Raw genomic sequence first — 21,761 nt, 5'->3', positions numbered from 1 at the left:
TCATTCTGTATGTGATCATATCCTCTGTTGTGTGCAAAGCATATTATGACTTTTTTTTTTAAAAAAGCTCTGCAGGGAAATGTGACTCTATTGAAGTGGTTTTACAGTTTCTTTTTTGTATTTTATCTCCTCAGAGTCTCCTGAGATCCAACCAAAGTTTGTAAAGGGCAGTAAACGATATGGCCGCCGCTCTACGCCAGAGTTCATAGCGCCTATTTCAGACTTTCCCGAAGTTATGAACGCAAACGTCGAGGAGGGGGAGGATCTGGAGGAAAACTATGACTCAGCCGTTCCTAGGAAGCGTGAGGTAAGACTGATGTTCTTTAAGTTTTACCAGCACTGTTCTGTACCGCCATCCTTATCAAGCCTGCTGTCCTTGTATGTACTGTGTTTCTCGGCAGCCACGGACTGGCGGCATGATGTTATTCTTAGCTAATCAGCTTAGCGGCATGCAGGGCAGATCCTGAAATGTAATGTAGATGCTCCAACACAGGGTTCACAAGGCCCTTTCATTGCATAACAACATAGCTTTGTCTGTAAATAACACTGTGAGCATCATTACTGTTTAATGAGCCTCGGGCAATCGAGACGTAACCACAATGTTTGTGTAGCGTCACATAGTTTTATCAGTTTAATATTTCATGCTGCCATTCTGTATCAGCAGAACTGTGTTCAGTGTCAAATTATACTTTGTACTGATTGTATAGACCGACACTGATGTGGTGGTCAAGGTAACAGCACAGTGTTTTAGGAATTTACATCATCATGTCCAACCAGAACAGAGCATTCAATAGGTGAAGCAAGAGGCAAGTGCATATTGTAGTGTTTGTGAATGCTTTAAATCTTCTCCTCCTTTTTATTTTTCTTTATTTGAGATTGACAGTATCAAAAGGAGCCTCACTTTGTCTGCATAAGTTTGCAGTTGCTCAAATGCAACAAGCTTCTGTGTCACAGTTTTCTAGCTTTCATTCATGGTCATGCGCAGCTGAGCGCTCAGCATGGTTCCCCCCTGTTGATCTTCTAGATCCTCGTCGTGGATAATCCCGCTCTTACTGCTGACTCTATAGAGTTGTTTGACATGTGTAGGAAGGACTAAGCTCACACTTTGCCTGAGTATCCATGACCTACAACACAAGTCAGAATGGTAGATTTCTGGTAAAGTAGTGCTGAAACAATTAGTCTATTAATGGGTGAGTCAACTGACAGAAAATAAATCTGCAACAATTTTGATAAAACACAAATTTTATGTAATTTATTAAGACAAAAGTGCCAAGCATTCACTAGTTCTAGCTTCTCAAATGTGAGGATTTGCTGTTTTTCTCTATTTTTATATGACTGAATCTTTGGGTTTTGGGCAGTATGCCTTTTTCACAGCAGCTATTATGACCTGTCGTAGTAGGAAAAGCACAGGTGTTACTAATAACGTTAACAATGACTCTGTTCTATTCAAGCGTCCCAGTAAGCCTTGACAACGTGACAGTGAGCCAGCATGCACAATACCAGGATCCTGAAACCACTGCAGTGAAAAGGAGTTGTCATTATGATTTTTACACTTGTGCTTTTCACACACCGTGACATGTCAAAATGTCTTCTATGAAAAAGGCCTGTTGGGTTGCACAAAGCAAGCGATTTGAAGATGTCACCTTGTGCTCTGAGAAACTGCGATCACTATTTTCTGGTTTGACGCAGCACAAAGTGTCAGTTTCTGCTAAGTTTGGGATTTACTGACCGCCGTGGCCTCAGGAGGGCAACAGGTTAATTTCTCATGCGGGTGCAGACCTTTACCAGGTTGAGACTAATCTCAAACATGAATGTGCTGCAGCAACATTAATGGAGACAAAGAAAAGTCACTGAAATGGTATGATGGCCGTTTCAGTTTGTGCACGGATGGATGTGTTAATATTCTGTGTATTGTCTGCGCCCCCCGACTCCACCCCAGATGCCTGCCAGCGCCAAGACAAACACTATTGGAGACATTGAACTGAAGCGTGTCTTGGTATTGAGTAATCTAGGTTGCAACAATACGACAATGTCCGGCCTGGGGACCAGCAGATGGGGATGGGTCAGGGGGCTCTGCTGCAGAGACTGCAGGCTTGGCGCTTTGGGAGGAGGAAGGGAGTGGGGCTGTGACAGAGGAACAATAAGCCCCACTAACCCCCACCCTCCTGGATGCCTATGCACCATGTATCAAAACGCCACTTGCAGAATCCCATCTGTTCTTCATTCCCTCACTGTTTGCTTCCCAAACAATAGATAGCCACGCTGGGTTCGGGTTGGATCTCAGTGGGTCACACATCACTAAACCCCTCCTCCTTTTATATTTCGTGACAAGCACAAAAAAACAACAAAAAACCACAAAATCTTTGTTTAAAATCTATTTTTTTTTAAAAAGCCCCCTGGTTCCTCAGATTTGAATTGAAATGTCTTGGTTTGTGGTTTGAAAATCATTTTAAAAACATTATTTTTCCTGAGCAAGAGTTTCATTTTCACCAGTAGCTACTCCTTCAAACATTGGAATTTCTTTTTTTTTTTAAATTTTGCACAAATTTTGCAATTTTGGGCATGAAGATCATTCTATTGCATGTCTGCGGGGGAAAAAAGGAAATAAAGAAAAGTGTGTCACACATTTTGTCTATTATTACGACCATTCCTGATTTGCCCACTGACCCTCCCTGGGGCCCGTGCCATCACAAAAGCTCTCTTGTGTTTTTTGTCAACCACTTCAGCCCCCATCGCACCCAAACTCAACCTTGTCTAATTTACAAACATGTCTGATTATCACATGAGAGAATCAGCCTGCAGGAATTTTTTATAAGGTGATTTTTCTCACCAGATGAGCTTGGATATTTTGAAATTTTAAAACTGAAGCTAAAGAAGCCCTAGATGGGTTAATTGTTAAAGTGTTAGCGATTGTTTACAGGGTCTTTGTGATGTTAATCTTAAATTCTGTGTCTCTAACAGCGCTGGAATGTTCATGCAACAAGCACAGAGGAGTACGAGGCGGAGGGTACGTCAAACTCGCAGTATTTTCAGACATTTCACTTCATAAACGTTTATCACAAAACATTCACGGTCTGTCACTTTGTGCGTAGGCCAGATGCATCTCTGGAACCCCGATGAGCCGAGCACCCCTCGGGGATCCATCGCTCCCCTGTCGAACCGTTTAGAGGAGAGGCTGCGTGAAGCCTGTGAAGAGTTGGCGATATCGTGGGACGGATGTGCCAGTCACACCGAACTGCTCACTCTATGTGAATACCTTGGCTTGGAGGTGAGACAACAGCTGAAAAGAGAGATCATACGCTTTATTTCAGTGCAGGTTTTTCATATCTGATACCTAATCAACCTTAAAGGTCTATAAATGACATTGCTTTGACTCTTGATTAAAATTCTGTTGCAGGATTTATTCGATGCCCCAGTGGCACACAATATAAAACACATCTTTGGTTCTAAATGAATGTGGTTATAATTTATTAACATTAAAGTAACCATACATTTTTGAATTGCCTGTATTCCTTTTGTTTTTCCTTTGCTCTATCTCACTACCTCAATACATGGCTCCTACACACTTTATAGCTGAATCCCATTAGTCTGTGTAAAATTTTGAATGAATTGTGAGCTTAACCACCTTCAAATCATCCCGGGGGAGTTTAAATGACAAAAATCACACACTGACACATGTATACAGTGTAAAGAAGATATTTATTCTTTCCAGCAAATATTGCTTCTTTCAAAAAAAAAAAAACAAACAGAACTGCTTTTATTTTCAGGTAAATGGGGATATGCTCCAGAGTCTAACCGGCGACGGAGTGATGAATGTTCAAGAGTTTGTTTCCAGGGTTGTAAACCACAACAAACCCCCGACACCCTCCGCCTCCACACCTTACAGACAACTCAAACGACTCCACTCCACTCAGGTGAGCCCTTTGGTTGCTGAGCGCTACCATGTCACAAGCTGAGGGGTAATTCCCTTGCTGTTGAATAACATTTACTTGGTTTATGTATTTTTATCATTATTGAAGAGGTGACACATTCCTGCACAAAAACAAAAATTGTACACACTGACTTTCGGAGATTAATTATATTTTAAATATATATAGTTTAAATATATCCATCATTTAAACTACATTTCTCCAGTTTTAAGACAGTCTTTCCTCCTTACAGCCGTTTGATGAGGGAGGCCGTAGAATAGCGACCTCCGCTGCCCTGACCAGCACCATTGGCATGCGTCTGTTCTCCACCCTCGATGACGGTACCGGTTACATTCCAGTCGAAGACGTCTTGGATGCCTGGATGGAAGAAGGCATCGAAAACAGCACTGAGATCTTGCAGGTGGCATATTTGACTAATTTTTTCCAAGTCTGACTGTGGCTGTTAGTTTTAGAAACCATCAGAATTATTTACTTATTTCATTTGTGTGTTTTATTTTCTGTAAAAATAATTTGACAGATAATGACAGACAGGAGTCAAAGTGTTATTCAAATGATTGTGCAAATGAGTAAAGTACTGAATGAAATATTCACAAAAAAGAAACATCTAATCATGCATTATTTTTTCAGGCCTTGAATTTCGACCTCGATGGAAAACTAAGTCTTAGTGATCTCACCATGGCACTTGAAAACGAGCTACTCGTTACTAAGAATGGGATTCACCAAGCAGCACTGGCGAGCTTCAAAGCTGAGATCAGACATCTCCTGTGAGTATGAGTCATCGCTATAATGCAGCTCAGTCAGATCTTAATACTGCTTAATATTGTAGAACAGTTGTTTAGTCTGAATTAAAATAAAATCCATACAACCTACATCAGGATTTATCAGTGTTGTCATGGGTAACTCTTTGTTTAATTATTATTCCTGTTGTTTTCTTCCTGTCAGAGAGCGTGTCGACCGAGAACTCAGGGAGAAAGAGAAAATCCGATCTGACCTGGAAAAAGCAGAGAAACTGAAAACTCAGCTTGCCACCGAGGTTGATGAGCATCACTCTGCAATCGAGCACACAAATAACCTTAATCTCAGGTAACTTTATTTCTTGAATTACAGCAGATATCCCTGCTGTTGTTTGTTCCTTTTATCACAGAAAGAGATCTCAGCCTAATAATTGCACCTATTTGACCTAATAGTCCATTCATAGAGACTTCAGTTGAGCCTTTTTAGTTTTATATACTTTCACATTACATTTATTTATATATACAGCACATTTTATTATTTTTAACTACAATACCCTGCCTTATGAAGCAAAGATTGTATAAATTGTTATAAATGTTTACTGCTAAATCCTGTGAAAAGTAAGTCTAAATACTAAATATAATAATCAGTCAACACGATGAGGTGAACCTTACTAATCCTGTTGATATTTGGTACAGTCAGTGTTATGTTCTTCTTGTTCAGTATGTAAGTGTTTAATTATGTATTCTCTGTGCCTGCATGTCTACAGGAAGCTTGAGCAAGACCACAAAGAGAAGCTAGCAGCAGTGCGATCAGAGCTAATGAAAGAGATGGACCAGATCCAGCAGCAGGCGGGCCTGCAGCGTGAGGAACTGGAGGCAGAGATCGAGAAGATCAGGGAGGATGAATCTTTTCTCCGAGACCATCTCTCCATCTCTGTGAAGGTACCAAAAACAGTTGTGGTGAAATAGTTTTCATTAACAACTTTGATATTGGCTACACTTTTCTCACTAAACATTACATCATCATTTGCATGTCCAAAATAACAAATAGTTGAGGATTGTAAACATATCCGATGTTGTTTGTATCTATTAGGAAAACAGACGTCTTGAGATGGAGTTGCTGGACAACACCGAAAAACTAGTGGAGGCACAAAGCCAAATTACAAAACTCCAGACGAGCATGGATAACGTTATGAAGGAAAAGGTACCAAGACATTTTCTGGCTATCCAATTCCAAAATACAGACTTTATATGTTGTTGAGGGTTTTAATTTTTTTGTTTGTGGTATTATTTTCTGTTTGCTTTTTTGTTTGTGATTTGTTTTTCAGAAGAACCCATTTAAGTCCACCTGGGTTTATCATATACAGCCCTTTTTGTTTGTATCTTTGTCTTTATTTGTTGATTTCTGAGCAAACAAACTAAACTTGTGTGTGTGATCTCATTCTTAAGTTTGGTGACTTGGACCCTGGCAGCGCAGACTTCCTTCTCCAGGAGGAACGTATTAAACAACTACGGGGCAGCTATGAAGCGCAGTGCAGGGTAAACACAACTAAATCACAAAAAGCGCACAGCCTTTCTTGCATCTTTTCTCTTTGTTTGCCTGTTTATCCATACAGAAACATGCAAGATATGTGTAATATTAGCTAAACAAAGTGGGTTTTAGATGCAACTTCAGGTGCAAAATATTTTTCCTAAGGTCTTGTGCTATATGTTGTCAGATAGTTAATTCTGTTTATTCTTTATACTCATTTAACTCATTGTATTCTTGTTTATTAATAGGAACTGCAGGATCGTATTGATGAGCTGCAGTCAGAGTTGCAGGAGTTCCACAGTCTCGGTCGAACTCATCAGTCCTGCCACAAACCTCTCTCTGAAGAGTTGGAGAGTAAAAGCCCCGGCATGGAGTCTGACCCAGGTAGGCCTACTACTACTGATACACGAAATTAATACCCAGAGAACTCGATACAGATTGCTATAATTTAACAGTCAGTACATTCACACTTTGCTTATTAGCCACCGACTCATAATTTCTGTTTTTGCAGGCCTCGGTTCAGAGGAGGTTCAGCCGTTCAGCATGAGCCTAGATGCAGAGATGATGCTGGAGCAACTAAAGGAGCAACATCTTCAGGAAATTGAGGAATTGCGAAACCAGCTGGAAAGCAAGGTAAGTCCAGTAGATCTATTATATTTAATTGGGTTACACATACACGTGGGAATTGTAGTGATTAAAAACAGCAGCAGGGAGACATGTGGATGTAATATTGTTGTGAATTGAGATGAGAGATTTCTCAGCCTCAACCTGCCATTGAGTTCCTCTATATTCTTATCCCAACAGATCAGTGAATTTGATGAGATGGTCGAAAAGCAGAGGGCGACACACGAGGACCAGAAGGCTACATTGGCCCTCCAGTACCAGCAGGAGGTCCAGGCTTTAAGGGAGGAGATGGCCGACGTTCAGAGCCACGCACAGGAGCTCCAGAGCCAGCTCGAGCAGGCGGAGCTGGAGCGGACCTGTCTGGAGCAGAAGCAGGCCGAGGAGAGGGAAGAACTTGAGAACTTGAAGGAGGAGGAAGTGGGAGCCCTCAAACAACAGCTGCTAGAGGCCCAAACCAACACTGCAGACCTGGAGGAGCAGCTGAACACCCTCAAAGCCCAGCAGGCTGCGACGGATGAAAACCTTGCCACTGAGATGGAGGAGCTGAGAAACCAGCATGCCGATAATATCAAGACACTAGAGGAGAAGAATGTGGAGCTGCTTGAAGCCAGACTGGAAGAGGAGAGACAGAAATTGCAGGAAGAAAAGGATGAGTTGGAAAAGAGATTGTTAGATGATTTTGAAGGGGAGAAGGGATTATTGAAACAAAGCCATGAGGATGAACTGAATGCCAGACTAGAGGAGGCAAAGTGCAGGTTTGAGGGAGAGCGTGACGAGACTGTGCAAAGACTGACGGAGCAGTGGCAGAAAGAGAGAACTCAGCTGGATGAGCAGAATAACGAGACTCTGCAGGTGTTGCTGGAGGAGGAGATGCTGAGACTCGTCAAGGAGCAGGAAGAGAAGGAGAGCAAGCTCAGGGAACAGTGGGAGAGCGAACGAGCTCAGCTACAGGAGCGTCACGAGGAGGCTCTGCTCGACAGAATCCTTCAGGAAAGGTTGCAGTTACAAGAGCAGTACGAGCAGAGGGAGAACAAGCTAAAGGAGGAGTGGGAGAGGGATAGGTTGCAGCTGGAGGAGGATTATGAAGGGATGCTCCAGGATAGGCTGAACGAAGACAGGGAGAAGCTTGAGAGTGAGAAAGAGGAGGCAGAGAGGAGAGCAGGATGCTTGATGGAGGAGGAGAAAGCTCGTCTAGAGGAGAGCCATCGAGAGGCCTTGCAGGAGCTGACTGTCAAACACACCGAGGAGAGGAACGCGCTCAGCAGCATGTTGGACAAACTACGAGACGACATCGCTCAGGAGAGGTGAGGCGTTTAACTTTTGAGAGACTTTTACTTGTGTTCATGTCATAGTAAATTATTCATCAATAAAACTATTAATAGTTCTGAAACATGCATTATTTACAGGAATAGTTCAACATTTTGGGGAAATACACTTATCTGCTTTCTTGCCAAGAGTTAGATGAGGAAAATTTGTACCACTCTGATGTCAGTTTTAAAAATTAAGCTACAGCCAGCAGGCGCTTAGCTTAGCATAAAGACTGGAAACAGAGGGAAACAGCTGGCCTGGATCTGCTGGCTCTGTCCAAATGTAAAGAAATCTGCTTACAAGCACCTCTAAAGCTCACTAATTAACTTGTTACATCTCGTTAATTTAGTAAACTGATGTGTAAAAATGACAAGCTGTTTTTTTTTTTAATGAGGTCTATGTGCAGGACTATTTCATGGCCAGGTGCAGCGACCTCCTGGAGTTTTGTCTGTGAAGTTTGTGTTTAAAATGTGTTTAGAACTACATATTAATTTTATACAGTATATCCTAAATACTACTGATCACAGTATATTGTGAAACAGATAAAGAAAAAGGAAGCCTACTACGCACCTCATCCTAAACACAAATGATGTAAACCATCCCACGATGGGCGTCATATCAGTTGCAACCTCAGACTCCTCTACATGTGCAGTGTTTCCCTTGTCTGCTTCCGCTGCACGTTGTATTGTGGGACAAGTGTCAACACACACACACTACATACTTGAAACCTGCTTAGAATTAGTATTTAGTATGGATTAGTCCTCTATGTAAACCCCTTAATGAAACCTCTATTTGACGTTTTTACACTTCAGCTTTTGTGTGGATTAAACAATTGTGTTAAAACTTATAAAACTTGTTAATTAGTGAGCTTAAGAGAGGCTGGTAGTTCGATTTTTTACCTTTGGACAAAGCTAAGCTAAGCTGGCCACCTCCTGACTGTAGCTTCATATTCAATGGACAGATATGAGAAAGTTATCAATCTTCTCATTTAATGGTTGATAAGAAAGCAAAAAAGCTATTTTTTCAAAATGTCAAAGTATTTCTTTAAAGTAAAATGCTGAAAAAGTAATGTTGCTTTTCAGAATTTTTCATGTTTGCTGTACTATTGAGAGTTCAAAACTGCTTCTGTAACAATCATTGAATAACCATGTACAGGAGGGAAATCGAGGTCAGCTTCTCCCAAAGAATCAAGGAGGTGGAAGATCGTTTCTCAGGTGATCAAGAATGTGTCGCAGAGCGTTTTAAGGCTGATATTTTGAAACTCGAACAGCACTACCAAAGTGAGCTGAAGACGCTTTCTGAAAGCCACGTTGAGCAGAAGCTAAACTGGGAGGCAGAGGTGCAGAAGGCCCTTGAGAACGCTGAAGAACAAAGAAAAATAATGGAGGAGGGCATGGAGCAAGAAAAAGAGAGCCTAAATCAGGAGTGGACAAAAGAAAGACATGAGCTGGAAGGTATTCACAAGGAAGAACTGGATGCACTGGTGATGAAGAACCAGCAGCTGCAAAATGAACTGGATAACCTCACTAGTATGGCCCAGACTAAAGAAATAGAGCTCAGCAGGCAGCTAAATGACCTCCATAACCGGCTTCAGGAAAACCTGCAGACCAAAGAGGAGCTTCTGGCTCAGTCTGATCAGAAAGCAGTTGAGGCTGAACTTCTGCTAAATCAAATTGTGGAAGATTTTAAACAGGAGAGGGAAGAACTTCTGAGTAGCCAGTCAGAACTTGAGGGAAAATACAACGAGATGCTTTCAATTTCTGAGAGGCAGGTAAGAGAGAGGATCGAACTGTTAACTGAGCGTGATGACTTAAAGATGAAGATAGAAGAGCTGGAGATGCTTCTTAAACAGGCAGCAGTGGACTTTGATCTGGAGAGGAAGGAGCTACTGGAACTTATCTCCAGTCTTGAGGAAAAGTTAAAAGATAATCTTAAGAATGAAGATCTTGTAGCAGAGCGAGATCTGCTGAGAATGAAAATTGAAGAGCAAGAGATGGAACTCAGTCGAGTTTTGGCCGCTGCAGAAAAGGCTGAGAAGATGGAAATAGTTGAATCAGATGAGGTGGAAGAGGTGCTAAACCAGGAAACATGTTCGGCACCCTCCGAAATCTGTCTTGATAATGTTATTCTTGCCGATTCCAATGAGGAAGTAGTTTGTTTGTCACCAGTTGAAGCAATTCTGGATGAAAAAGAGACTCCTGATGCAATGGATGGATGTCCTGAAAATATCCAAAGTGCTACTGATGATGATAAAGAAGACAACATGCCCGAAATAAAGACAGATGCCACTGAGAACCAAGAAGAAGCTGATGAAATTGTCATGCAAGATAAGATGACTGAGGACTCAAATGCTGTTGGCGAGGGATGTGATGATCACGTTGTTGCTGCTTCAGAAGATTACCAAGTTGGAGTTTCAAGCCCCGAAGAAGCTGAAAAAGACCCAGATGTAGTCTGTTGTTCTGCAGAAACTGAACTTTCTCATGAAGAAGATCCCTGTGATAACCATGACCCAGAATCCTCAGTTCCAGGCGAAAATCATTGCGGTGATGCTGAAAATTTGAAGAATGTTGAAAACAAAAAAGAGGCTGTTTCCTCAAATAGTCAGTGTGAAGTGGAAGAGTTCGCCTCATCGCTCGAGGCATTTGAAGGTGATGAAGATGCAACAGCTGGTGAGAACAAAGTTGCTCACGAATCATGTGAAGAGGAGAACAAACCTCAAGATGTGCCAGCTGAAGATGAGCTGTATCATGAGACTGCGGTTGATCCCTCAGCGCTTGGAGAGACAGGTGACCCTTATGAACTTTCTCTAGAGGATGCTGAGGATATTTGTCTACCGAGTGTCTCTCACGAGCCGGAACATGAAGTTGAACTTGATGAGGATGCTGACTGCGCACGTGATTGTTTGGAACTGCTGGATGAAGATGGTGATTGCGAGCACCAGGATTTTTCTCTCTTCAAACTACAGGCTTTGTATAACACTGCTACAGAGGAGAACATCCTACTACATGAGAAGATTACTTTGCTTCAGCAGAAAACAGAAATCCTTGAAAATCTTTTGGCTCATAACAATGAAAAGATCAAAACCGGCCAGCAGGTGTTAGAGGAGAACTACAGCCTCAAAGTCAAAATGCTGCTGTTGATGGAGCACATCAAAACGCTGGAGATAAAGGCCTTAAAAATGACGGATCTTCAGATTAGATACGAAGATTGCATGTGTGAAAATGCCAAACTGAAGGATCAAAACGGTGAACTTGAAAAGAGGGTTTGGAGCCTCGAAAGCAGGATGAATATTTTCCATGATTTCCAAGACCAGCAGATTGCACTTGTGGATGAGATCAGCAGGATGCGAGAGGAGAACAGTAAGCTGTCCGAGTTGTTCAGCGACTTGGAGAGGCAGGGTGACGCGCTTTCGGCCGTGCAAACAGACACCGGATCCCCACAGAGCCCCTCAGAGGAGTCCTTCCTGGATCTGAACAGCCAGGCGGTGTCTGGCCTGCAGGACTGCTGCATGGAGTTTGAGATGCAGAACATCAAACTCCGCCAAGCCATCACAGAGCTGCAGGACAAGTCGCAGACATTAAATGAAACGACACAGGTCCATAGGTAATGTGGAGAAAAAAAAAAAAACTAGGATCCCGTCCTCCTGTGTCTGCAGTGGCCTTTGTTATCCCAACCCTTCAAGAGCACTCTTTTGTTCCCAAGCGCGACGTAGTGCTGTTGTCCTACCTGTGATTAGGCTCCTAATGCTCCTAAACCTTTTGTGCAATGATCTTGGGAAAACTTGTGACTTTGCTGCTTTGATCCCTGTAGATCACCAGTGGAAAGTTCAATGTGTGTAAATGGTAGAATGTGTTGCTTTTTAATCGATGTGTTGCAAAGAATTTCCTATCAATGTTCATTTTTTATATCATCCTACTGAATTCTGAACACGTTTTCTGAGAATTATGGTTTTATAATAGCTCTTAACTAGTTTTGTCTGTCTGTAGATCCGAGGCCAGTCGTCTCGCTGAAGAAAACCTCCTCCTCAAGCAAAAGATCGATGCGTTGAAGGAAGAGGACTTGAAAGAGGCCCAGGAAGAGTTGACGTAAGGAAACAACACATTTAATTTGCGAATAGCCATTTCTGTGAATTTTGTTTTGTAATGCAAACATGTGACATTGACGTTTTTTCCTGTTGTTAAATTTTAGTCAGAGTTTGGAGCACTTTAAAAAAGAGAAGATTTCGGCTCAAAAGGCAGCAGAGATGTTCAAGAAACAGGTAAATGTGACTTGATATTATAAAGAAAAGTTCCTAAAAATAATTTTCTCTTCACACATACACCCTTCCTTCATTCAGTTCATTTACCTCCTCCTCTGCAGATTGTAGTGCTGCGTTCGCAGAGCCAGCAGCTAGAGGATGAGAAGGGGATGCTGTCAGAGAAAAATGCAGAAAATATTGCTGACATGGAGAAGCTAAAACAGCAGCTGGCAGAGCTGATAAAGGAGAATGAAAGGAGGGAGGCGTTCCCCGCTGACGAGAAGAACAAGGTAAACAGTGTTTTGTGACAAGACTCGCGGTCGTCATGGTGTCATAGCGAGTAGTTAATCGGTGGCTGTTTTGTGTTAGCTGGCAGCTTGTGTGTCTGCTCTGGAGGCAGAATTGACCAAAGCTCTGGAGGACACTGCACAGCTGGAGGAGAGGAATACCCAGCTGTCACAGCAGCTCTCTAGTCTCAGAGAGAAGGTGAGCATTGGGTCACGGGCATTTTAACGGATCTAATATTAACCACATAAAGCACACACAGAGTGCAAAAAATATTAACACCTCGTACTCTTACCATGAAATGACCCACTGAATCTAGGCGATCTTCAATAATGAATCAGAAGAAATGCTGAAGTATTTTTCATCTTTGGGACAGCTGTGATCTACTGGGATATTTCTGTGTGATCTAGCATTAACAGTTAAGGATTGTTCCATTACAACTGTCGTCTTCTTATTGTTCCTAGATGGTCAACGTCGACTCGATGGAGAATCAGCTCAGCCATCTGGTAGAGGAGCGAAAGAGTGTGGGGAAAGAGGCTCAGGGCCTCCGCAGCCAGCTAGCCAAAACTCAGGAGAGGGTAAGAGTCTGCCACAACTTACAGAATCCTCAATACTGTTGTTTTAATAATGAGCTCTCTCTTTAGCAACTGCTCGAGAACTGCTTGTACGAATTTTTGGCTTGAGTTATTTAAACAAGATGTGGGGGGAAAAAAACTACTTGGCAACTCTAGCTGACTAACTGGAAGAATCTTATTTATTTCACCAATTTGTTTTGGCACCAAGGTCTTCATCAGGGTGATTTTTATATTGAAATTAAGGGTTTTTTTTTTCCACTCCAGGTAAAGACGGCAGATGAAACTCTTCAGGCTGCCAACCATCAAAGTGCTCGTCTTAAGTCAGACGTCCGTCTTTTGCAGCAGGAGAGGGATGCCCTCAAACATGATGTTGCACTGCTGCACAAACAGCTGCAGAATGCCAACGATAAAGTAAGACATGTTTTATTTCTGTGACATGGCAGACTGATCAAATTAGTTATTAAAAGTGTAAACCTCATACTCAAGACAAAGAGAAAGATAATATCTGCTCAATTGTCCGGACAAGGAAGCACAATTTTGACAATATCTTGATTTGTGTTTATCGCAGAACCACATTCTGGAGATGGCCTTGCACTCGAGCGGTCTCCAGAGTCAGAGCAAGAGGCTGTACGGAGATGAGGTGTCTCTGCTGAAGGATCAGGAGCAGCAAGTGCTGAGGCAGGAGAACGAGAGGCTTCAGGCAGAAGTGCAACACATCAAAGGAGACCTCGTGCAGTCCAGAGAAAAGGTGACGAGTAATTTCTACCTTTTTTAAAGAACTGCAATGAACTTAACAAACCCACAGTCATATTAGTAGTATTCCTTTATCTCTGTCACTTATCTATGAGCTTTTCTCTGTGCAGGTCCGACAGCTTGATGCCACCATCCTGTCCCTGAAGCAGCACAAACACAGTCAGTCCTCGCTGGTGAAGGCCTTGGAACAGGAAAACGCCTCTCTGAAGCAGGAACTAGAGGCACAGAAGGAACTGACCAGAGTAAGAGCTGCATTATGTGCTCTCTTCTAAACATGCCGATTATGTGTTGCCCTCTTGTATTCTTATCGCTTTATGTGCATCGGTTTCAGGGTTGTGAAGCTGGAGAAGGACACACAGAGCTGGAGAGCCTTCAGCAAGAAAATGAGGCGCTCAAGGCCCAAATGGCTCGACTGTCTACGCAGCTCCTAGAGGTACCAAACTTTTTCTGTTTTTATTACATTAGGTTTTACAAAACAGTGCTATTTAAATAGGACATTAGCTTTCAATGCATTTGTTATCTGTGGCTGCAACTTTTGGACTTGTCTTCAACCTAATTTTTTTCCAAATATGGAATTAAGACTTCTCAATGGCAGTTCATTATTAACACATACATTCACCTCATACTGTACATGTTTCTCTTCCAGCTATGTTGTGCTTCTCTTACTCTTGTTTTCCTACTTTCAGACGTTTCAGGCTCAGTTGGTTGGTCTTCTGCCTCCGTCACCTCACAGGATGCCCAGGGGACAGCATCGCGGTGAAGATCCAGACAACATGCAGGTACGATACAACCAGAACCTTCACTCTTATCAGACCAGGTCAAACATATATATGTAGTTGAAAATATATGAGCTAAATGAAAGATACGTGTCTAAATTCTACACTGGAGGGATTAAAAAGTTTAAATGAACACTTAGAAATTAAAATTAAGAGTCTACTTTGAGCTTAGATTTAGTACCATTGCATCATCGCATGGTTTGGTTTTTCATTCATCTCCTGTCATTTCTCTGTTGTTGCATCATAGTCATTTGTCATAATGGTCATAAATTCATTATTAATGGCTACAAGAAGGGAACAACGAAATACATCTCATGTTGGAAATACTACGGGATATAACGGGAGTTAAACACCCAGTGCATTTCTGTCACTGTCACTTTGGTTTAGAAGGTGTTTCCACTCAGTTCAGGTGCTTGTAGATTAATTTGCTTCCTGACTGTTATTTTCACGTCTTTTAAGCAAAAAACAGTTAAACTAAATTATCATAAATGAAAAAGAAAAGTAATAAATCACCAAATTTTTCATCATCACAGCAAATACTGTATAAAATGTTAATAATAAATTGCTTAAAAGTGTGTAAATTCTCAAACACCTGAACTGAGTGACACTTTTCCATCATCTGTTTGTTTTAATGCTCGGTTTGCTGTGCTCCTTGTTTTGGTGCCTCTCACAGATCTTCCATCTCAGCGCCTGTCTGTCCTCATCTCCTTGTGTCGTGTGTGTGTGTGTGTATAGAGTTTACTTTTTGGGTTTGGTATTTAGTCTGTGGTGCCTTTGTGTCTGTTCGTTGTGTTTCTGACTCACTGTCACTGTCTTTATTTAATTTTCCATCTCGGGACTGAAGTGAGTTGCTTTGGTGAGATCCCCCTGGGTGTGTTCCTGGTGCCTGTTTTTTTTTTTCATTTGTCACCTTTCGCAGAGTCACGTTGCACGAACTTCCGTCTCTCGCCATCAGATAGATGTCATTTGTTCAGGTTTATATGTAAATAGAGACAAAAACAGCCAGTGCATTTTATTAATATCTGACGTTCTGTTGTGTCATTTCTATCTGTAGCATAATACTACAAGTCATCAATAGGTGATCATGAATGTCGTGATAGAAGGGTAAACATGACTAAACACAGTTTGCACACTTTTTGATATCCCATTTAATATTAACAGTTGTGTATATAATAACTATACATTTATATAACCCAAACAAATCAAAATCTACATAACCAATTCATTGCATGTTTTATTATAGTCTGTAATCCATAGAGAGTATGAAGCTTGTATCTATTTTAAGTTATTTTTCTCCTATTAAGCTTACAAATGGTTAACAAAGTGTTTATTAAAATGAAAACCATTTGAGGGACTCACAAGAAGGATTTTTTTTAAATGGTCAAAATAAATGCAGCACAGACCGAGATATTTTGACTTTTAGCTGGATCTTACATTTCCCATAATGCAACTGATTAGCGTCTGAGGGCATCATCAGAGTTTTTGGGGGGGTTTGTTTTAAGACTTTGGAAGGGTCTTCCACATCCACAGAAAACATTATACAACTATTTTCAGTCTGAGTAGAACTGGTGGAGTGCCCCTTAAATCATAGAGAAGTATAGTATACACAACTTTTATATAAAATGGGATCTCATAATGATTATTTAATACATTGAAAGATGAATGATCATATGAATAAATGCTATATACTTGCCCCTATGCAATTAAACATTAAATAGATAAATACAGACAAAATATGCAATATATAACCATGACATTGTGATATAATCTCATACATTTTTGAAAGTGAGCTTATTATTTGATTGGCTGTCCAGCACAGCAGCCAGTCACATGACCAGCTCTGCCTATTTGTCTTGATAAAAAGACAAACTTTAAGATAAGTGTCATTATGAAATAAAACAGTCATTGGGGGGGATTGGCATGTATTTGGCATGAAATTGCATTGTGAAGTAACTTTTTTGGAAAATGGACATTTTGAAATAAAAACAAACAACTAAATATAAATGACCTGAAATAAACTGTTGCTGTGAAAAGAAGCAACTAAGAATTATTTGTATTGCCGATTTAATCTGCCAGTTATTTTCATGATTAATCATTTGGTCAATAAATCAAATCAAAAATGGTGGAAAACACCCATCACAACATCCTGGAGTCTAATATGACATCTTCAGATGTTTTATTTTGCCCAACAAAGAGTTCAAAACACCCCAAAATATTACATTTACAGTCATGTAAGACCAAGAAAAGCCTTCAACCAGTGAATATTTGGCATTTTATCACAACAGTTGCCGCTTAATTTTCTGTCAATCGATTAATCGTTGCAGCCATAATTTTATAAAAATGTATAAGATTATTTTAAAATGTCATGGTTATATTAAATATATACAGTATATATTCTCTGTATTCATTCATATGATTATTTCATAATGTCTTATTTATTTAATATTGAACACACATCTCCATATATAAAATCCCTGTGTTAAAGCGTGTTAACTGACTAGTCTTGCGTAGTATTATAGTGTATTTGTAGGATCAGAGAGGAGGGTAGAGCTCTGGTGAAGTGTACCTGCCTTTTCTCTCCAGGGGCCGATGCCGGAGCAGCGGGCGGCTCACGCAGACAGCTACCGGCGGATCGGTGGATTGTAACACCAGCGTCTTTCCCTGCTCTCCACTTTAGCCTCTTTTTTTTCCTCCTCAAAGACTGCTCTGCTCAGTCCTGCTTCTTCCTCTGATACGTTTCGGAGCAAAAAATCTCTAGTACTGTATACGCCGCCCTTTCTGCATCCTTATAGGAGATTGTGAACAAATGTGGTGCCTGATTCAAAAGGCATGAATGTGTAATTGTATTGCACTGCTGCTAGGTGGCAGGAAAACACACAAAACGGCCCCGGATTGTTTTCCCAATGGGATTTCGATTAAAACACTGACATTATTATTAAAAATGTAAAGTTTGTCAGACACGCCATATCAATTGTAACATCTATATACGTACAAACTTACAAAGTTTTGTCTTGACAAACTTTAATTTTTTGAAAGCAAATGCTCTGTGCATTTTGTAGTGGAACTATCTTTGTTGATTACAGGGAATCTTTTTTATGTATTTCTGGGAATGTTCTGTTATGCACTTGTACCATTTATCATTGTTTGAGACAGGGTAAATCCTCAGAGGCTGAATCTTGTGTGACAGTTTGCCTTATGATCATCGAGGAGTGTTAAGTTGAGGCGAGGTTAGTGCCTAACAGCCTTCTGAGCCTTCTCTAACAATCAAGCAGTTCCAACCCGTTGATATAAGCTGTTACTGTGTCCAGTCAGGGTTTAGAGAGGTTTGTGAAGGAAAGTTTTCACTGTTTTTTTTTTTTTTTTTTTTTTGTCTTTTTGTCGTTTATGCCTGTATTTCTTACTTGACACTACACATAATTGAATGTTTCTTCAAGCTTCCTGTTGAATTTGTTCTTGTATTTGTGTTCTGGGCCTTTGTGTCGCTGCCGCACAACCAAAGTCATTCACATCTTTCTGGGTTTTGTTTTTTTTTTTTCTTGAGCGAGGACTGTTCAAACACAACGTCACTCAGCTGTTAACTCTCAATGTTAATCTGGTATTTATTTATTTATTATTAGAAAATCCACGTGAAGCGTTCAAGATGAAATCACTGTTTGTAGTGTGTCATTAGTACAATGTGTCGTCATCTATTACTGTCATATCTGTGTTTGCTTTTTGAGTCATTTAGTGATACTTTTGTAAAGACTCAAATGTATTTTATTTTATTATTTTGTTAATTATTTTAATATAATCATGTTAGTGTTTATTTTATTTATGCATTAAATTATTTTTGTAGAGGTATCTGGAATACATGGCATAATTTTATACCTATTTATATTTTATTTATTTTTTTTAGCGCATTGTCTTCTTCTTCTTTAGAAATGTACCAGACATCATTTAATGCAGAAATCAAGATAAAATAAAGCATCTAGCTCACAAGAATGTGGTCTGTGTACTGTGTGACTTTTCTCACCAACACAATATTTAGTTTACACCAGTTCAAAGGCTTAAAAAAAAATAAAAAAATCAAATTCTCATTCATCATTTTATTGCATTTGAAGCAATTTGATGATATCCTTCGCTGTCTTCTCACCAGGATGAAAAGGAGAGGAAGATGAAGAATATGGAGGAGCGTATGAGGGAAATTGAACTGTCGCTGCATAACGTCAAGCTGCTGCTCAAAGAGAAGGTCGCTCAGCTTAAAGACCAGGTCAGTTCAAAAAGCACATAATCACCTGAAGAATAAAAAATACTCACCCAAAACAAATCACACAATGGCTTTTGAAAGATTTTCAAGAGTGTTAAAATCATGGAACTTAGTAAAAAAAAAAAAAAAAGTATGGAGTTGTTTTTTCTGAGATAAGTTGTGATTTAAAGTATTTTAAGATGTTGTAGCTTTTAGAACCTGACCGATACTTGACGTTAAAGGTTGATTTTAATCTTTGAGAGCTCCAGCATCAGCATTATTCTTTAGAGAAACACTTAAACTAAATGTTATCTAATGCACCTCCTAAAGGACAGGTGTGTATGAAAACGATGATCATTTGAAAAAAAAAAAGTTAAATTTTTCAACGTTCTCAGCACCGAGTTTATTAGAGAAACAACATTTCAGTGTGATACAAAACATCTTTGTACTAAAGCCACAACCTGTGTGACCAACCAAACTGAAACCAAATCTCAAAACAACTAATACTACATCACAAAAAAACATCATTATCAAATAATTACTGAATATCAAACAAGCAAAAATAATCAATTTTGCTGTAGTCATTTGTCCATTTCAAACTGACCTTTAGAAGATCCATTTCAATGTATTTAGAGGTTTATCTGAAGATAATATGAGGCCTCAGCTGTCTGAGTTAGTCAAATAAAGTGGGTATCTTCCACAATTTGTCTTTTTGGTTGAAAAAAAAAAAAAAAAAAAATTCCCTCATTGTGTCTCATCAAACAGTGTTTTCCTGTAACAAAAACAGGGAATTTGGCACTACTTTGAAAGATACTGACTTGATTTGACTAATTTGGACAGCTGAAGCTTCACATTAGCTTAAAACTAATTTAAATATATTTTTGTACAGAAGGAGGTTTGTGGACTTTGGCCCCCATCACTTATATTAAAAGTGCATTATGAAAGGGTCTCTTCATGGCCAGAATGAACAGGAGGAATGATTACAGCAAGAAAAACATTCATTTGGGGACCTGACTGTTGTTTTAAGACAGACTTGAAAAATTGTGACCCCGTCCTTTAAAACAATATACATAAATTATCTCTTTAAAAGAGGTAAATGGGGAACCATCCCAACAAAACATCGTAATGAAATATCAACTCATTATTCAGGCTCTTAGGGGAAAGTAAAGTGTAGCTCCAATGAGTTTCCCTTCTTTTGAGAAGTGGGTCAAGGTTTCCCTCTCTTGGAGGAAGATCAACTTTCTGAATGCCAACAAAACAAAGAGTTGGAACATGACAGCGAGCGCCACTGAAGTGAAACGTGGCAGGATAACTGAGGTCTGCTTTCCTAATTGAACTTTTGTTTTCACTAATAGCAAAAATGCTTCATATAAACAGTCTGATAAAGATCCCTTAAATGTGGTTATTAAACAATTATGGCCAAGATAAGTACAGTTAAGAAATAAACTTGTTAGACAAACTGTTTCTAAACTGACACAAGCTAAAACTTTGGCCGGTTAATTTAACATCCAGCGACTAGTAACCTACACCAAATAAGACATAAATTTGAATTATAAAAAGTCTTAATCAGTGAATTTCTCTGACTTTTTTCCAGTTGCACAAGAATGGCAAAGCGGACGTGCTGATCAAAGACCTGTACGTGGAGAACAGCCAACTGCTGAAGGCTCTGGAGATAACCGAGCAGCGGCAGAAAATAGCAGAGAAGAAGAACTACCTACTGGAGGAGAAGATCTCCAGCCTGAACAAGATAGTGCGCGACCTAAACCCTTCGCCCCTCCCGTCACTATCTTACCACTTTAAATGTTCGTAAGGCATCGCTCAAAATGTCCGGGGGGGGGGGTTCAGGATGTTAACAACACTGGCGAAGCCAAATGTGAGTGTCCAAAGTCCACCAACAACTTTTTATTCTTGATCGAAATGCACACAAAAAACATGGTTTTCAGCTGCATGTCCACTGGCATGTTAGCTTAAATTTTATTGTGTTGCATATGCACTACTTTTTATTTGTTTATTTTATTCTAAGCAATAATTAGCTCATGTTTTGTTGGACCTACGAAGACCCAAATGTGACGCTAGATGGTAAAAAAAACGTGTGCTATTTTACTGTAAGTTACATTTTTAAACTATTTTTCAAAATGTTACTAGTAAATGAGTAAATATTTTACCATGACACTATATATTTCTCCTTCCAGAGAGAGCAAAGTATTACTTGTAAAACTGACACTGAAGTGCACTTTTTATATAAGTGTTCTTTTGTCCGTGTTGTCAAAGAGATTAGTTGTGTTAATCTGTCAGTCACTTCCTTCTTGAGCCCTTATGTAAAGACGAAACTTGTCTGTCAGTGGTTATTCATGTAAACAGAAAAGTCAAATAACCTGGTGACCTTTTCCAGGTATTTGCTTTCATTTTAGAAACAGTACCTGAAGTTACATTCACTTTTAAATGTCTGTGAAGTGGCAATACTTACTATTTAAATACACTCGAGTAAAATACTGTGATCTGTTGCAATGTCTAAAGTGTCAATATGTAAAGCTGCATTTTTGCCATCATGAATGTCTTTTGATTCAAATGAAGGATCTTGTATTTGTATTTGCTGCAAAGAAAGCACTAAAGTTGAGAACAGGGTAATGGTTTATGTTACAGGTATAAATAATAATAATAAAGACTACATGGATCGTGTTTGGTTTGATTTCTTAATTAGATTGATTTGTCTTATATCTGAATACTTTATTCCACCAATGTTCATACTTGCTGTATATATTGTACATTTAAGCAAAACTTTGA

General features: G+C 39.9%; 1 protein-coding gene across 4 annotated transcripts in view; it reads left to right on the top strand.

Moving 5' to 3' along the window:
- nin (ninein (GSK3B interacting protein)) overlaps positions 1-21,656 on the top strand; it is a 28,354-nt gene extending 6,698 nt beyond the window's left edge. For 2 of the 4 annotated variants that reach the window (XM_042437080.1, XM_042437079.1), the window contains exons 4-28: positions 135-307; positions 2,962-3,007; positions 3,093-3,268; positions 3,768-3,914; positions 4,162-4,329; positions 4,557-4,693; positions 4,872-5,012; positions 5,431-5,605; positions 5,757-5,867; positions 6,113-6,202; positions 6,443-6,578; positions 6,706-6,827; positions 6,999-8,122; positions 12,113-12,211; positions 12,315-12,384; positions 12,486-12,653; positions 12,733-12,849; positions 13,113-13,226; positions 13,488-13,634; positions 13,792-13,971; positions 14,087-14,218; positions 14,308-14,409; positions 14,663-14,755; positions 18,888-19,001; positions 20,572-21,656. In XM_042437080.1, the coding sequence (XP_042293014.1) occupies positions 135-307; positions 2,962-3,007; positions 3,093-3,268; positions 3,768-3,914; positions 4,162-4,329; positions 4,557-4,693; positions 4,872-5,012; positions 5,431-5,605; positions 5,757-5,867; positions 6,113-6,202; positions 6,443-6,578; positions 6,706-6,827; positions 6,999-8,122; positions 12,113-12,211; positions 12,315-12,384; positions 12,486-12,653; positions 12,733-12,849; positions 13,113-13,226; positions 13,488-13,634; positions 13,792-13,971; positions 14,087-14,218; positions 14,308-14,409; positions 14,663-14,755; positions 18,888-19,001; positions 20,572-20,787 (4,298 nt within the window). In that variant the 3' untranslated portion in view covers positions 20,788-21,656. Of the gene's footprint in view, positions 1-134; positions 308-2,961; positions 3,008-3,092; positions 3,269-3,767; positions 3,915-4,161; positions 4,330-4,556; positions 4,694-4,871; positions 5,013-5,430; positions 5,606-5,756; positions 5,868-6,112; positions 6,203-6,442; positions 6,579-6,705; positions 6,828-6,998; positions 8,123-9,281; positions 11,730-12,112; positions 12,212-12,314; positions 12,385-12,485; positions 12,654-12,732; positions 12,850-13,112; positions 13,227-13,487; positions 13,635-13,791; positions 13,972-14,086; positions 14,219-14,307; positions 14,410-14,662; positions 14,756-17,335; positions 18,734-18,887; positions 19,002-20,571 lie in introns of those variants that run through there. The other 2 variants (XM_042437082.1, XM_042437081.1) reach the window with 2 other exon arrangements.
- The last annotated feature ends 105 nt before the right edge of the window (positions 21,657-21,761 follow it).

This window comes from Thunnus maccoyii, chromosome 16 (assembly GCF_910596095.1).
Source record: "Thunnus maccoyii chromosome 16, fThuMac1.1, whole genome shotgun sequence".
Taxonomy (NCBI): Eukaryota; Metazoa; Chordata; class Actinopteri; order Scombriformes; family Scombridae; genus Thunnus; species Thunnus maccoyii.
Note: the sequence above shows the minus strand (reverse complement) of the source record. Positions and strands in the feature narration are given on the sequence as shown.